Source organism: Phyllostomus discolor, chromosome 3 (assembly GCF_004126475.2).
Source record: "Phyllostomus discolor isolate MPI-MPIP mPhyDis1 chromosome 3, mPhyDis1.pri.v3, whole genome shotgun sequence".
Lineage (NCBI taxonomy): Eukaryota > Metazoa > Chordata > Mammalia > Chiroptera > Phyllostomidae > Phyllostomus > Phyllostomus discolor.
The window spans coordinates 154,590,460-154,608,831 of NC_040905.2; the positions used below are offsets into that span (position 1 = coordinate 154,590,460).

The following is an 18,372-nucleotide window of genomic DNA, read 5'->3' on the forward strand; positions in this document are numbered from 1 at the left end:
AGGAACAACTAGTGTTATATTGGTTGCTTGGTGTATATTGTTTCAGATGTTTAATACATATATAAACATATAAAATATAAACATATTTTAAAGTACATTGAATTATATTATACATATTCTATAAGTAGTCATTTTCACTTAATAGTTTGTGTATCGATGAGTATGTTTTTGCTGTGTTTTAATGAGTACCCTGGAGTTGAACACTGGAAGTAATTAGTTTAAAATATTTTTTGTCTCATAAATAGTGCTGCATCACACATCCTTATACATATGACTTTCTGTGTTATTCTATTTTTCTCCTTAAAATAAATTTCTTGAAATAGAGTTACCGAATTAAAGTGTATGGACAATTTGAAATTTGGCATATACTTCATTATTACTCCCGTTGGGATGTTTTTATGAAATAGCTTGTGGAATGTCAAAATTGTTAATGTCTATATTACTCTTAGGTAAACATTGCAGCGTCGGCCATTTCAAATGTAGATTGTGCCCATATTCCGCATCTCAGCCCAGCTACAGCTGTGCAGCATGAATCGTTTTTATCATCCCAAAACAATGGCAATCTGGAAGCCCTTACAACAGCATCAGGTACTCCACACATCAATGGGAAACATGCTTGTGATGAATTTGATCAACTGATTAAAAATATGGCCCAGGTACGGACATTTTTTCCTGTTACTATACAATGTACGGTATCTTAAGACTGTAATGGAGTCCTGGATAAATTGAAGAATATTAATAAATTTATATTATGTAACATGTTAAATATATATTTTATTAAATGTAGTATTAAATATATTATTAATGAAGACATTTATAACATGTGAAACAAATTGGAATGAAAATGGTTTTGTGTGAGTTTGGGTAGTTCAGAAATTTTTCTATTACTTTTTTTAAATTAACAAATTTAAACTGAATATTATATTTTATGTTCCAGAAATATTCTTCAGGATAAATAGAATGTCTCATTCTAGGTCACAGGTGGCAAACACAAGGCCCATGGGCCGAATCCAGCCTTCCACCTCTTTTTATCCGGCTGGCACCTTGTTTCTACCCAATGCCAACACTGAGCTCTTGCTTAACTGTTCAGGGGTAGTTACATTTATACAGTCTTAAAATTACATTCAGCCCTTTGAAGGCAACCACAAGGCTGATATGGCCTCTGGTGAAAATGAGTTTGACACCCATATTCTAGGTGATGAAGGATAAATGTTATCTTAGAAAAGATGTTTTAAATTTATTTTTTAATAAAATGGTGTCACTAATAAGATGACTGTTAGTATAGCAATTGGCGTTTGGTTTTATTTCTTGCTTTGTATCCTGGACAGGGTCGCCATGTAGAAGTGTTTGAGCTCCTCAAACCTCCCTGCGGAGGCCTCGGCTTCAGTGTTGTGGGACTGAGGAGTGAAAACCGGGGGGAACTGGGGATATTTGTGCAGGAGATCCAAGAGGGCAGTGTGGCTCACAGGTGAGACTGATGGGCTACTTCTCTTGGTTTGATACCACATTCAGGAGGTGCTGATCACCTTGGGAGAATTCAGAGAAGCAAAAATAAATAAAAACAAACAAAAATTCAAATGTAATGATATTACCAGTTTAAAAATATATTATCACTAACATTTCTATGATGGAAAGTAAGTCCTGCTGAAAAGAGAGTAGCTTTTAAATATAAACATAACTTAATCCCTTTTTAGTAAGGAAAGAGAAATTTGATTAGGGTAGTATTCTCAATGTTAGTAAATGGGCTCTTTTGATTAGATTTAAAAGTGACTATTTAGAAAAAATATATATATCCCATGATAATTTGAACTATATTTTATTAATATACTCAAAACAACAAGTAAATATATACATCTTTGCTTTCATTTGTGGAAGGTAGGAACATCCAAGATGTAGGTTGAGTGGGTATCTGAAAGAAGAGGATGTTTAAATGGGAGGAATTGATTGGGGTAGATCAACTGAAGTCAAATTGTATTTATCGTACTTTTTCTATTACCATTCAGTCCCCTTATACCGCTCCCTGCAGTCACCACACTCTTGTCCATGTACGTGAGTCCTTTTTCCCTTATGCTTGATCCCTCCACCCTCTAACTTCCTCCCATAGCTTTCCATCTCTGTGTCATCCTGCTTTCCATCTATGAGTCTGTCTCTATTTTGCTTGTTAGTTCAGTTTGTTCATTAGTTTCCACATATGAGTGAAATCATATGGTGTTTGTCTTTCTCTGACAAGCTTATTTCACTTAGTATAATATTCTCCAGGTCTGTTCATACTGTCACAAAGGATAAAATTTTTTTTTATAGCCAAATAGTATTCCATTGTGTAAATATCCCATAGTTGTTTTATCCATTCATCTATTGATGGACACTTGGGTTGCCTCCATATCTTGGTGGTTGTAAATAATGCTGCAGTGAACATAGTGGTGCTTATGTTCTTTCTAATTAGTGTTTTGGGTTTCTTCAGATATATTCCCAGAAGTGGGATCACTAGGTCAAAATGCAGATCCATTTTTAATTTTTTGAGGTACCCACATACTGCTTTCCACAGTGGATACATCAGTCTGCATTCCCACCAACAGTGCAAAAGGATCCCTTTTCTCCACACCCTTTCCAGCACTTGCTGTTTGTTGGTTTATTGATGGTAGCCATTCTGACAAGTATGAGGTGATATCTCATTGTGGTTTTTATTTTCATTTCTCTAATGATTAGTGATATTAAGCAAAGTATAGGTTTTTAAATATAGAAGTACCAGAAAAAGCTTTAAATGTGTGCACATTAGAAAATAGAATTAAAATAACCTGAAAATATATGCCAGAAAAGCTGTCGTTGTCTTGGGAACTGTCAGATATCTTTTACTCCACTTTTCATTCTTGATAGAGATGGAAGACTGAAGGAAACTGATCAAATCCTTGCTATCAATGGACAGGCACTTGACCAGACAATCACACATCAGCAGGCTATCAGCATCCTTCAGAAAGCCAAAGAAAATGTCCAGCTGGTTATTGCCAGAGGCTCGCTGCCTCAGCTCATCAGCCCCATCATCTCCCGGTCCCCGTCTGCGGCTAGCACAATTTCAGCTCACTCTAATCCGGTGAGTGTGTAAGGTGTTCACAAAGAACAGAACATATTTTTCCAGATCTTTTTGATTTTCCCAGGTTTGCAATTCCTTAGGTTCTTTGTCTGTGTTGAGGTTTTGCATTTTTATTCTTTTATCCCCCTGTAGCCTGGAATATTTTTTATTTAATTGTGATTAAGTTTCTAGCTTCTAAAACAGTTTTTACTACTTTTATGAAGTTGATTTTTTGACAGCATGCCTCAAATGAAAAAAATTTAATCCTTTAACCAAATTGACTGTAGACAGATAACATCTTGATTTTGCTTTGTAAATTGTAGCTTGTACAGGGTAGGGCAAAAGTAGTTTACAGTTGTGAGTGCATGAAACAGAGTTCATTCTTGTGTTATTATTATTAATGACTGTGTTATTTTCCAGGGGAACAACTATAAACTTACTTGTGCCCCATCATGTATTATTGTTAGGCAGGCTCTCAGTGACTTGAAGAAGTCATCTAATTTGGAATCCTGCAAGGCAGGATTATGCAGAAAATATTTTTAATAGGTAAAAGTTTTTCCTTAATCTTTTTCTTTTTAAAAAATACTTTACAAAGGATCTCACAAATCATCACCGTCTTTACCTAGTTAAGTGTGATCACTATAATGATGTATTGATAATTTGAGAATGATTGTGCAGTAACAGTCTGTTGAAAGGGAAATGTACTAAACAAAAGGTACATTTATTAAGACTCATTATGTTTGAACTCAGTTCCTTAATATTACTCACAAAATAATATTCACAAAAATATCAGCTACAATGAAAACTTTAGTTTTCCTTAAGTTTTTTCAGATGCTTATAGGAGCTTTGTTTTCAGGTTCACTGGCAGCATGTGGAAACCATTGAATTGGTGAATGATGGATCTGGCCTGGGGTTTGGCATTGTAGGAGGCAAAGCAACTGGCGTGATAGTGAAGACCATTCTGCCCGGAGGGGTGGCTGATCAGGTAAGCCACTTCCAACGGGTCTTCTGTCAAATAGCATGGCTTCGTCTTTTATGTTCTCTGTCAGGAAAGAGAAACTTTGGCCTTAGTAATACCAAAGAAGCTGAGTTATAATCTTCTGTTTGCTGGGCTGTCCTGAAACTGTTTTCTTAGACCTGGGGAGAAATATCTTTCAAATGGGGATGTTACTAATTTAAAGTAATAGACCCAGACGAAAGCTTATGGTTTTTGATCATTGTGGAGGTAGCAGTCCTTTATTTTATGATCACAAATCATATCTAAAAACCCAGTCAACTGTTTCATGGTCCCTACATGTTACAGAAAGAATACTTTATTATAGTAGGAAAAAAAATAAGGTTCATCTTGCCCTTTTAGTGGTGGGTCACAGGTGTCATCTTTGTATATGAAGCACAGTCTGCTTTTGTCACTTAGAGTTGCTCATCACAGAATTGCTATTTATGCTGTGATGTTGGAATATATATAAAAGAAATTGGTAGTTACTTATTATGATTTATATTTTAATTAGACAAGTATTGCTAATGTGTCTTTTGCCTTGATTATAACAATTTGTTTACAAAGATACTTGCTGTTGCATGTATATTTGATTTTAGGAGTCAGATTTATCAAATATTTGTCATATTCATAAATGAAAATCAGATATATTTTCAGTCTTATCAATAGAGGTATTGACAGTAACACAATAGTTTATAAACGTTATTTCTTCTAATATTAGCCAGTCTGTAGTGGCATCAGTGAGATTCCCGTAGTTAACAGGCTTGTGATAAATGAGTTTTACCTTCAGTGTGTAGCTGTAGAATTCAGTACTGAGGGTAATTGCCACATGTCACTTTTAAATTCAAATTTAAATGAATTAAAATTAAATAAAATTACAGTTGGACTGGCGACATGCTGCTTGTAGCTGCCATATTGGACAATGCAGAACATTTTCATCACTGCACAAATTTCTAGTGGCCACCATTTTTATGGAGGCTTGTGAGACTGCGTTTATCTCACCATGATTTCTTCTGCAAATGAAATCTTTAGAAATATTTATAAGTTAAATAGCAAGGCAGAAAATTGTATTAATTCTGTGCTTTCTTGTGTTTTGTACCATATTTTGAGCAATATGTATTTGTATAATTACTTATACTTCATCTTTGTTTAATGGCATTTTCTCCTTCTATACTTTAAAAAAATTCACAAAAAGAATATTTTCTTGTATCTAGTGGGTGGAAATCAAATTGAAAAGCTCATATTGACTATCAATTTAAGGAATACTTGCAAATTTTAGTTACTTAAAAACAGTAGAAACCACAACCACATGTTTAGTGTCCCATGATTGATACTTCATGTCATCATTTTTTTAAATTATTCCCTTTCCCTCACTTAGGATTTCTCTGATGAAGGTAATAATAATAAAGCCTGATAAATCCCTCTCTTCTTATTCAGCATGGGCGATTGTGCAGTGGAGACCACATTCTAAAGATTGGTGACACTGACCTAGCAGGAATGAGCAGTGAGCAGGTGGCACAAGTCCTCCGGCAGTGTGGGAACAGAGTGAAACTGGTGATTGCCAGAGGCGCCATGGAGGAACCGGCTGCGCCCACTGTGTGCTCATCCCCATGCTCTACACCCGAGATGCGGGTAAGGCCGTGAGAACAGCAAATGGGGGAGGTTATAGTCAATAGCACTGACATGACAGGATGTTTATTTTGAAACTAGATTTAATAATGTTTATGTATTAGTGATAACAATGAAACAAAATTCAAATGTAGAGGTATTTTGGCACAAGTCATGTTTTGGGGAATAACATGTAAGAGATGAAAAATAGATTGTGTAAAAAATTCTAGATCACTATTTTATGTTTTTTTCCTAAGTAGCACATTTATGAGGATAATATTTTGCACTATGGAAAAGTTTTTAAAAATTACTTGTAACTAATACCTAAAACGTTTAGTTCTTTCTCTTAAAAGGCTCTCTGTGAGGTGGGCTGTAAGTTTTAATCATGTCCTTACAACAACTTTCTTTATAGTGTTTTTATTTTGGGGGCAGTGCTGATGAATAACACTCACTAAAATCTTTTAATATCATTGTTTTAAGGAATGTCAAGCAACTGTTATCAGATTTGTAATGAGAAGGCACTATTCTTGATCCAGTTTTTACAAATTTTTAAATAAAAGTTATGCTTTTGAGGTTATCACGAAAACTTGATTCATATGTATAGCATTCCATCTCTATTTTTAACTTGATATGAAAAAAGCTAAACAATTTCAGAATTTTAGAATGTGGTTACCACAAATAGTTCAGGTCACAATATGATTGTAGTAGATAAAATATCTACAAAACAATTTTTTTCCAGAAAATCTTAAATATTGAAGAGAATCACACTCAATTTTTAGATAAGCTTTATAGCAAATGTTAAGTCCTACATTCCTTTGTCACAGAGCTAAATGCATCTATGTGATTTATTCTATTAATGTGTTTTCTAACCAGTTGCTTCAAGTTCTTTTTTTAGTATCCTCGCCTCCTCCACAAGCCCTTTTTGAAACTTTATTAGAACACTTGAAATTTCCATGATTCTGTTGTTTTTAGGATTGAGTTTGGTTGCTATTTTTTGCAGAGAGAAAGAAGTAAAGAAAGAAAGCTTGTTTATGAAAGTATTTAAGTGGCATTCTTTGTGGTAAACAAAAACATTTATTCAGCAACATATAAATGAATGCAATACCGAAAACCATTTGATGTAATTGAAAGCTTAGAAAAATATCTATTCTGTGCATATCATCATTTCTGAAGCTTGTGCCCCTTTTAAAACCATTCGATAGTCAAATTGCCACCCTCTAAAATAGCGCTCGCATAAGTCTTATTAAAAATAGAAAACACATTTGTTTCAATTGAAGCAGATTTCATCCTGTCATTTTCTTGTAATTATCTAAACTTTAAACTTTTTGCTAAGTTTGCACAGATAATTATGTGCAGTGAGAAAAACTAAATGAAACTTTACCATAAAGTTATATCTCATTTAGGTGGGCTATCAGTGAGATATACTCAGAGAGTATATTTTCTTAAAGAAAATCAGAGAACATTACCAGCTAGCCCCTACCAGCATGTCCACTCGAACCCTTAGCCTTCATTCAGTTGTGACAGTCTTAGGTTCTCTGCAATCTGCTGACACTACACTAGTATATAATACCGTAGCTCACTGATACCTTACTGCACTAGTCCACTAGTGCTTAGTTCAGGGGCCCTTACCCTTCAGGCCAATGCATAATTAACACCAGTGATACATGTTAGAGAACACTGCCTTTGGTTTTCATTGAAGGATGGAAGGAACTCAGCAGAAAGGCATACTTTCCTTATAGATAGCTTTTATATTAAAGTATGAATTTACAAAACGAATACAGGGACCATTTTAAATAGGTCACTGGTGAATCTTGCTGATTTCTTAAATCATCAGTCTGTTAAAAATGTGTCTGAAGGAGTGATTGTCATATTCGTGGTGTGAGAATCAACTATTACTATAGTAATAGCAGCAACATGTCCTGAGTAGACAGGATGGCCTCTGCAGTCCTCTAGGGGTTTCACGTATGGCATAGCAATTAAGAACTGGGTTTCGGCAACCGGCCCATCTGCATTTCAGTTCTGCCTCTGCTAGAACGTTTACTGCTTGTCATTGAAAAAATTTATGTTCTTCAATTTCCCCAGAGAAAAATTGACAGTAATTGTGCCTACCTCATTGGCTTGTTCTAAGGAGTAAATAAATTAAGATATGTCAGCTGCTTGTTAAAAAGAAACTTCTCAGTAAATGTTAGCTGGACATACTGTTTTATTTTTGGTAGGCAGTTGAACAAAGTGTTGCTTAGAAAAATTCAGTGGCAAAGCTAGATTTGAACTTGTTCTGAATTCAAAGCATGAGTTCTTTTAGACTCCTACCTCTTTTAAAAATGAAGATGAGCCTTCTCTAACAGTGGAGTTTGTTAATAAGAAACTGTTTGAATTTTAAAGTTTTGTACACGCAAACAATAATGTATTTCTCTGGTAAGGGTGTGTGTTCCGCTTTACTGCTGACATACCTTTTTAGTACAAATTTGATGTTAGTCCATGTCATCAAGATTGAAGGAGTAATCTATGTTATTATCCTCCAGCAGACTTCTCTGACAACTAATTACAGTTTATTATTTCTAAATAAAGGTTGTAGTCTTTTGAGCTTATCTTGTTTGTTTACATTTATTTTTCTGTATATTTATTTATCAATTTTATTTTAGGTTGATGCTTCCACTCAGAAAAGTGAAGAAAGTGAGACATTTGATGTAGAACTCACTAAAAATGTCCAAGGATTAGGAATTACCATTGCTGGTTACATTGGAGATAAAAAATTAGGTAGTTTTAAACATTAATATTTTATTTTTTTTAATTTAACAATTGTCTCTAATATAATTATCTTATGAAATATTTTCTCAACATCATGTATTTTTATATTGATGGATAAACAGATTGAAACATTTCTAGGAATAATTGAATGTATATGATTCTGATTTTGTATTTAAGATAAACAAAATTATTGTCTTATTCTCTAGCCTAAGTTTCTACTACTGGTTTTAGTTGTGCGGCTTATTAATTTATATTTGTTCAAAATTAGGACTTTATATTTAGATAATGGATGATGGATGTTATTTATTATTTGAGTGATCTTTATAAATAGTAAAAATAAAACTATTTTCAATTTTAGAACCTTCAGGAATCTTTGTAAAGAGCATTACAAAGAGCAGTGCTGTTGAACATGATGGAAGAATCCAAATTGGAGACCAAATCATAGCAGTAAGTAACACATTTAATTTTACTTTGTTAATTCTCATGGTTAAAAAATGCATTCTCCTAATTTACTCAGTTTTGAGAACTACATTTAGCTCAGTACATTAGCTGGCTTTGATGATTTAAAGCTCTCATTACAATGACCAGTTTTATTTTGTGGAGGTAGAGCATTGCGTACTGATTTCAGCTCAAAAGGTGGGACTTCATTATTGAATAATTTCTGGTACATCTGATTTTGGGTTGTAACATTAATATTATAGTTACACTTACGTTAATATCATAATTACACTTTAGTTGTAGACACTTCAAAGACCACATGTTTTTATAATCTTTAGTTTATTTGAATATGAATTTGGGATGCATTTTCATTTTTTTGTTAGCAGAATGACACTGCTGTTGTTGACTCCATGACCAGGGTTATGTTTAGCTCTAAGAATATACAAGAATATAGAAAAGATCCAGCCTCTCTTACTTAGATGATTGTTACTGTAGTAACATCAGTATGTTTTGAGTGTATGGGCTATTCAAGGCAGTGTTCAAGACAGTCTGACTTCAGTCCAGTGTTCAGTGGAAATGGGACTACGTAACTTCTCCTTAGAACACAAATGCAAAAGGTGCTGCACCAGGGGCCTCCTGGTTAACAACTTGAGGAAAACTGCCGGCGATCTTAGGGATTCACAGAGCACATTGAAAAATCAAAGACTGAGAAGTTCTGTAGCAGAGAAACTTGTTTAACTCTTTTAATTTAGTGTTTCCTAAACCTTTGTAATCATGAGTTCTTTCTATCCTCAAACATATGTTAATATTCTTTAGCAGACATATTGGGGAATGCCAATTTATCTTAATATGTGTTTGCTTATACTTAAGTTTCTTTTATTTCCTCAGGATACTAATAACAGAGAGAAAGTAGAAAAGATAGAGGAGTCCTTGTTCATAGCAGCATTACTCCCAATTGCTAAGGCAACATTGTGACTCACATGTCCACCAGTGGATGAATGGATTAACAAAATGTGATATTATACAATGGAAAATTATTTAGTGATATAAAGAAGGAGGTTCTGTCTCATCCTATAACATGGATAAACCTTGAGGACATTATGCTAAGTGAAATAATACAGTCACAAAAAAGGACAAGTCTGTATGATTCCACATATATGAAGTGCCTAGAGTAGTCAAACTTAGAAGCACAAAGTAAAATGGTTTTGTGAGGGGCTGGGTGGAGGGAAAATAGGGAGCTCTTGTTAATGGGTGTAGAGTTTCACCTTGCAAGAGAAAAACATCTGAAGACCTGTGGTATGACTGTGAAAATAGTTAACACTTCTGAATTGTACACTTCAAAATAGTTAAGATGGTAAACTGTATGTTACATGTTTTCTTTTTGTTATATTTAACAGAAAAAGTAGAGGTTTCCTTTATCTCTGCCGTTTGCTTCTACATTGCAGCTCCCTGAGTTCTTGAACTTAATTCCATAAAGCTCTTAACTATACCCGTTCACCTCTTGAAATCTACTATAAAGTTCAAGGTGTGCTTGTCACCTAAACTGGCTGTCTCCTGGGAATGAATTTTCCTCGTGGTATCTCCATTTTAACATACAATGAAAATTAACTTCTTTAAGTATTTTATTTTGGAGGACAGGGAGGGAGAGAGAGTGAATAGATACAGACTCTAAATCCATATCTGATACTGAATTAAAAATTGGAAACATAGCTTCTGTTTTTCCCACTAAGCTGTATATTGTAATCCATTAGAAAAGTTTTTATAAATTTACTTTATTGAGATTTAATTCACATAAAAATTTACCCATTTAAAATGTATAATTCAGTAGTTTTGTTTATTCAGTGTGTATTATCACAATCAATTTTAGAACATTTTTATTACCCTAAAAAGAAACCTTATACACATTAGCAGTTACTCCCTAATTCCCCCATCCTCTCAACCCTAGACAACTATCTACTTTATGTATAAATTTGCCTATTCTGGACATTTCATATAAATGGAATCATACAATAAGTGATCTTATGTTATTGGCTTCTTTTGCTTAGCATAATGTTTTCAAGGTTCATCTGTGTTGTAGCATATAAGAAGAAATTCTTCATTTCTTTTTATACCTGAGTGCTATTCAATTGTATGGATATAGCACATTTCATTTATCCATTCATCAGTTCATGGATATTTGGGTTGTTTCCACCTTTCTACACCTCTATGAACTATCATGTACCATTTTTGTGTAGATGTATGTTTTCATTTCTTGAGTATATACTTAGGAGTGGAGTCCCTGAATCCTCTTACAACTTTATGTTTGTTTTGCAAACTCCTTTCACCTACAAAACTGGGATTAGGAAATGACCCTTGTATAGTATTTAGTAAAACAAATGAGTAATTTATTTTAAGTATTTTGCATAATACTTTGCACATAAATGCAATTTAATTAATTAAGCAGATATTTATTAAGGGCCTGATGATCACACATTTGAAAAGAGAATCACAATGCTTCTCTATACCATGTCGTTATTTTCATTCTTATGTAAGTGGATCATCAAATATGATTTTGCTCAGGCAAAGGCAGTGATAAAGGAAATTGTTGACCGAAAAATGGAAGCACCTTTCTTATGAAAAGTTTTCTTGCTTTCAATAAAATTTCTTCTCTTTACCATCATTAATGTTCTGATTTCTGATTTTTAGCAACATTCTTAGAAGCACCTGAAACTCTTAGGAAACGTCATGAAATGCTTTTGATTATGCATTAATTTAGTGCAAAATATCACCATCTTGTGGACTTTTGAGATACTGATAGTAAAGTTTTTCACAATGGTTGTGTTTTCACAACTATAGTATTTTGTTTTGTTTTCTATCTTTTTTTTTGGTAACAGCTATTTGGAGCTATACTATATTTTCATTTTATAGTTGTGATGGTGGGAAGATTAAGAAATCATTTCTTACTATTTATTTTGAGAAAGTGTTTTTATGGCATTAAAACTTCTGTGTTATAGGATTACTGTTTCACAAATTTTGCTCTGTGGACTCCTGGGGTTTCACTATAGACCTTACAGAGAAGGGGAATAGAGTGAATGAATACATTTTGCCCCACTTATATATAGTATGTAAGCATTACTTTATAAAAGGAATCTCAAGTTGACCAAACTTGTCATTAGATATAACCATATATACTCATTCTTTTTAGATTAATGTACATAATCCTGGCTAAAAGCAGTAGGGGTTATGATTGATTAAAATATTATTAAATAAGTATGTAAATATGGAAAGGTGCCAAATGTTGCCTTTGATATTCTGTGAATTTTTATACATACAGGTATAGGCTGTGTTTGAGGAGGGCTTAGATAGCCAGTTGAGGATGCTAAGGAGCTATGATTTTTTTAATTTCTCCAACTAGTATTTCACCCTGTAATTGTTCCTGTTAATTTTATATCTCTTGTTGCCATGGCACCTATTTCCACTGCAGTCTTGTCTATGGCACCATTGGATCTGAAGCCATGTCTTAACTCTCTTCCTTCAGTAATGAGGGAGCAGCACTGGCCTGGGCTTTGGTTTAGACTTCGGTGACCTTGTCTTATATGTAGGATGGGACTTACTATATTGAAGAAATGCTGCTCCCATGAAGGCTTGGGATTTTCAGGCTTATTAATCACTTCTTCACCCTTTTAATAATAATGCAAGCTGATGAGTATCTTCCCAGTACAAAGTACCATGTACTGTAATTTCGGGAAGTATCATTATTCCCATATTACAGATGAAGATACTGAGGAACTCGAACTGAAGTCTGGATTTAAAAGTCTATGATTATTCCATAGCAAATTGCTATGATTATAGCAATTTGTTCTGTGCTACCGCCATCTCTGAAACTTGGGTAAGAAATATATTTTTAAATTTAGGTCATCAAGCTTTCAAAATAAAGGAAAAATGTACTTTTTTCTTTACGTATTTGTATTTTATTGCTATTAAGTAAACAAAATCATATGCATTTGATTTTTCTTAATGAAACTCACTTTGAAAGTTGAGTAATAAAGATCTTTTGTAGTTAAAAACTTCCAGCCTAAGTTCTATGCATGTTAGAAATTTTTATGGAAACTCAAGATAGATTTTTGCAAGTGTTTTTCTCCTTCACTACCCTGAAAGTAAATAACATGTTTATTTAGCTTGGATTAACTTTTGTCCTTGAGGTTTAAAGAATATGAAATTTGAACATAGTTTAAAAATAAACCTTCTCATAAAAACCATTATTAATAGTTTATGTTTTAAAATTCCGGAAAGTATCACGTATCTGTATTTAAGTAGGGCCATATTATCTTTCTTCATACATTTTTAAAAATATTTTGTTTTACTTAGAACTATACCTGGGAGCTATAATCATATTAGCACATGTAGATCTATCATGGTATATTTAGACAATCCTTATAAATGAACAGTTGTTTACAGTTGTTTACTGTTACCAACAACTGTGTGACATTCATCTTTCTGTCTTTTATGAACTAAGGCTTGAAATGTTTGTTTTGCAGTAATACTATTCAAGTTAGAATTAAACTTATTTTATTACTTAGCACTGAATTTTGTGTGCCACTATTTATTTTATTGTTTAATTAAATTCACTGGGGTGACATTGGTTAATAAGTTCTATAAGTTTCAAGTGCAGAATTCTATGATACATCATCTGTATGTTGTATTGTGTGTTCACCATCCCAAGCCAAATCATCTTCTGTTGCTGTGTGTGTGATCCCTTTACTCTTTGACTACTATCTCACCCCCTACCCTGTGGTAACCAACATGTTGTAATCTGCATCTGTGAGTTTTTGGTTTTTTTCTTGTTTGTTCATTTGTTGCTGTCAGTTTTATAATCCACATATGAGTGAAATCATGTGGTTCTTAACTTTTTATGTCCACCTTACTTTACTTAGCGTGACATTCTCAAGATCTATCCATGTTGTCACAAATGGTAGTATTTCATCTTTTCTTATGGCTGAGTAGTATTCCATTGCATATATATACCACATCTTTCTCCAGTCATCTGTGGAAAGACACTTTGGTTGGGCAGAGAGTCTGCAGTGAGGTAGCAGGACTTGCAGAGATCTCATGGCTGAAGAGAGCCATGAGGTTGGAGGAATGGAAATAAGCCCTTTGGGACTGCTGGGCAGAGTAATAAGCACATCATTCAGGGTGATGGGAGGTGAGGATAGTGATCCAGGCCATTCTAAGCCATTCAGAGAGAGATTTGGATCGTTGCCCTAGGCATGTTTGTGAAAAGCAAGTGGGGTTATATGATTATATCTTCTGTTTGGAAAGCTCACAGAGGCATCTTTAAATGTTTTGTTATTTGTGAACTAGAAAAAGGGAAACCCACATACATTTTTTTTGAAGAGGCAAAGAAATGAAAAGGAATGCAGTTTTGCTGGCATTCTTTTTTGAAGCATATATAAATGATTTTAGAAAATAATTAGCACTTCCATTGACCACTTTTGCCATTGTCTCCTGTAGTTTTATGTCCTGCATAATACTGATTTCCAGAATTGACTGTGCATCAGCATCACCTGAGGAATGTAAAAATATTTTAAGAGGTATAAGAAAACTGGGCCCCCCTAGAACTGTTGGCTTATAATTTCTAGAAGTGAGGCCCAGTAATCTGCATTAAACAAAATAAACAAAACCCTCCTGAGTGATTCTAGTGAATGAGAGCTAGTACTGGTCTCTAAACAGGTATTAGCCTATCCCCCAGTTAGAGGGATACTCACTCCACGTTCTGTTTACATTAACAAGCACTAAAGACATACTTTGTGAAATGATAATAAATGGTAATATCCATTTATTCTTTAACTTGCCTTGTGTTTACCAGGTGGATGGCACAAACCTTCAGGGTTTTACCAATCAACAAGCAGTGGAGGTGTTGCGACACACAGGACAAACTGTGCACCTGACACTAATGAGGAGGGGAGCAAAGCAGGAAGCTGAGCTCGAGTCCAGGGAGGATGGCACCAAAGATGCTGTTTTGTGTCCTGTTAATGCCAGCATAAGCAAAGGTAATTCCAAGTTCATCTGGTTGCCAGTTATGCCCTTCCATCATTTCAATTCTTTTCTAATTCCTTAATTATTTTAAAAACTGTTTTTTAGCTCTCACTATGTAGTGTGAACCCAGTAAAAAGGAAATTTAATGCAGTCAGGATTAACTGGGACAACGATATGTCAATTAGGTATAGAATGGGCTTCTGAATAAAGCAGATTACTTCTTATCCTATTTATTCCGGCACCATTTCTGCATTGGAAACATGCGTAGGGATTTACCTTTCTACCCCTGACAGACCTTTGCCTGCCATCATCACGTTTTCTCATTAGGGGGAAACTATCTGTGTGTGAGCCCTGTGGTGTGCCTAACTCCTCAGCCTTTCCTCGAAGAAATCAACTTTAATTTCCCACTTAGTAATGTCTTTCATAGTCTGCTTATAAATGAGTATCTCTGGAAATTACTGAAACCCCCATGGAGCTCACTGGGGTAAGGGTTTATTGGTAGAGGTCAGGCTGTTGGTTTGAAGGTGCTGCGTCATTTCTCACACTGTTAACCATCCAGGTATTGATGCCATGAACTACTTATTACAGTACTAGAGTACCAGGAGGCAGATCACAGGAGAAATTCATTACTTCTTTGTCCCATTAACAGGAGAATTTTCCTTTAAGAATATGTGGTTATTAAAGAGTACCTGTGAAAAACAATTTCTCATATAGGGGTTCAAATATATACAGTAGGGTTTGAAAAATTCAGACGAATGATTATATTATAAATATAACTACTAAAATATTCTTTTATTTAAGAAAATTATGAAAAAGATGAACATTCTTTATGTTTGAGGAGAAATACCAGCATATTACCAATTGAAAAAGCAGGTAAACAACTGGAGCCAGGTTATTTTGTTCTTTATATACTTTTATACAGAAATGATTTTTAAAAATGTGATTAAGCCTCTATGGACCTATTGTAAATTACAAAAAAAAATCAAAAAAAGATGTGCCTGTACACCCTTACTTATAGATCTGATTAATCGCTCTAGCAGATTAAAATAGTTCAGGTAAAGCTGGCATACTTTGTTGCTGGGTCAGTCTCTTCTACATTTTTTGACCAAGACCCTTTAGAGATCAGTCAGAAACCTGAGTTCAATCCCCTCAGGTTTGTATGGCCACCATGTGTGTACTTACTGAACGAAGCGAATAGAAAATTATATAGCATTTCTAAAATAAACACAAGGGAATCTTTAAACCATAGGCTAATATGAATGAAACTCCAATTTTGGGAGGGTTTTCCTTCTCAGTATTTTAAAAGCTCTAAATGTTAATATTGCAAGGTTGGTTTGGAAAGGAATTTTAGAGAGAAAACTTTCTGAGATTTCTTTCACTATAAACCTGGAGTTAATCAAGCTGTTTAAATACTTTTTGGAGCAGCATTGCTTTAATATGTAATTATATAAGAACGCTGTGATCTTTTTAGACTGGGTGCTGTGTGCTTTCCTTACCTGTCAGGTTGCTTTAGGTATGTTGGTAACTTAAATCCACTGAACAAAATCCAAGACTGATCTCCCTTCATTTGAATCCTGCCCATCATGAAACAATTTTATTTTTTTCTATGGATAATCACTTTATTTTTTTATTATTTTTAAATATATCTTATTGATTATGCTACTAAAATTGTCCCATTGTTTTCTTCCCTTTATGCCCCTCTGCCTTGCACCTTCTCTCCCACGAGCATTCCCCCCCTTAGTTCATGTCCATGGGTCATACATGTAAATTCTTTGACTTCTCCATTTCCTGTACTACTCTTAACTCCCCCCTGTCTATTTTGTACCTACCAATTACACTTCTTACTCCCTGAACCTTTTCACCCATTCTCCCCCCTCTGCTTCCTCACTGATAACCCTCTAGGTGATCTCCATTTCTGTGAATCTGTTCTTGTTCTGGTTGTTTTCTGAGTTTGTTTTTTGTTTTTCTTTTTTAGGTTCAGTTGTTAATAGTTGTATGTTTATTGTCATTTTACTGTTAATACCTTTGGTCTTCTTTTTCTTAGATAAGTCCCTTTAACATTTCATATAACAAGGGCTTGGTGACAGGAACTCCTTTAACTTTATCTTATCTGGGAAGCACTTTATCTGCCCTTCCATTCTAAATGATAGCTTTGCTGGTTAGAGTAATCTTGGATATAGGTCCTTGCTTTTCATCACTTTGAATACTTCTTGCCAGTCCCTTCTTGCCAGGAAGGTTTCTTTTAAGAAATCAGCTGATAGTCTTATGGGAACTCCTTTACAGATAACTGTTTCCTTTTGTCTTGCTACTTTTACGATTCTCTCCTTATCTTTAATCTTACGTAATTTAATTATGATGTAATTTGGTATATTCCTCCTTGGGTCCAATTTCTTTGGGACTTCCTGGAAGTCTGTTTCCTTTGCCAAATTGGGGAAGTTCTCCATTATTTTTTGAAATAAGTTTTCAATTTCTTATTGTTGTTCTTCTCCTTCTGGCACCGCTATGATTCAGATGCTGGAACATTTAAAGTTGTCCCAGAGGTTCCTAAGCCTCTCCTCATTTTTTAAAATTCTTGTTTCTTCATTGTGTTCTGGTTGAATGTTTATTTCTTCCTTCTGTTCCAAATTCTTGATTTAAGTCCTTGTTTCCTTCCTTTCACTGTTGATTCCCTGTATATTTTTCTTTATTTCACTTTATATAGCCTTCACTTCTTCCTCTATTTTTGCAACCATACTCAACCATTTCTGTGAGCATCCTGATTACCAGTGTTTTGAACTGTGCATTTGATAGGTTGGCTCTCTTCATCACTTAATTGTATTTTTCTCTGGAGATTTGATCTGTTCTTTCGTTTGGGCCATATTTCTTTGTCTCAGTGCACCTATTACATCATAAGGGGCAGACTCTTAGGTATTCACCAGTGTGGGGCAACCCACTTTGTTGCATTGTAGCACTGTATGTGAGGGAGGGATCAGAGAGGGAACAGTGCTCAGGTCTTGCCCTGCTTTGAGTCACTGTCCCCACTACCCACAAGCAAATTAGGCCCTTCTGGTGCTGATTGCTGGTTGGGTGGACTTGTATACATTGTAGGACCCCGTAGGTCTCTCCAGTGGACTCTCCTGTGAGATTGGGAGTTTCTCCCATTGCCACAGCCCCCATAGATTCTTACAGCCAGAGGTTTTTGAGGCTTTATTTTCCCACACTGGAATCCTGGATTGCCTGGTATGTCTCACTTCCCAGTGGTGCCTCCTGGCTTATCTGCATGTGAATGTGGGAGTACCCAGTCTGCCAGCTGCCACTTGCCCAGCCAGGTCTACCGTATGGCGTGTCCTCTCTGCCCCGGCTGCCCATCTCCGCCCCTCCTACCAGTCTGGGTGAATATTTCTTCTTTAACTCCCAGGTTGTTGGACTTCCAGACAGTTTGATTTTCTGGCAGTTCTGGTTATTTATTGTTTTTAAATTTGTTGTTGTCCTTCTTTTTCTTGTGCGAGAAAGTAAAGCATAC

General features: G+C 34.9%; 1 protein-coding gene across 5 annotated transcripts in view; it reads left to right on the forward strand.

Annotated features, from left to right (window-relative positions):
- MPDZ (multiple PDZ domain crumbs cell polarity complex component) overlaps positions 1–18,372 on the forward strand; it is a 162,494-nt gene that overhangs the window by 57,748 nt on the left and 86,374 nt on the right. For 4 of the 5 annotated variants that reach the window (XM_036021592.1, XM_036021593.1, XM_036021594.1 and 1 more), the window contains exons 4-12: positions 450–656; positions 1,329–1,468; positions 2,875–3,088; positions 3,924–4,052; positions 5,499–5,693; positions 8,312–8,426; positions 8,776–8,864; positions 14,701–14,884; positions 15,672–15,743. In XM_036021592.1, the coding sequence (XP_035877485.1) occupies positions 450–656; positions 1,329–1,468; positions 2,875–3,088; positions 3,924–4,052; positions 5,499–5,693; positions 8,312–8,426; positions 8,776–8,864; positions 14,701–14,884; positions 15,672–15,743 (1,345 nt within the window). The remainder of the gene's footprint in view (positions 1–449; positions 657–1,328; positions 1,469–2,874; positions 3,089–3,923; positions 4,053–5,498; positions 5,694–8,311; positions 8,427–8,775; positions 8,865–14,700; positions 14,885–15,671; positions 15,744–18,372) is intronic. The other variant, XM_028509049.2, reaches the window with a different exon arrangement.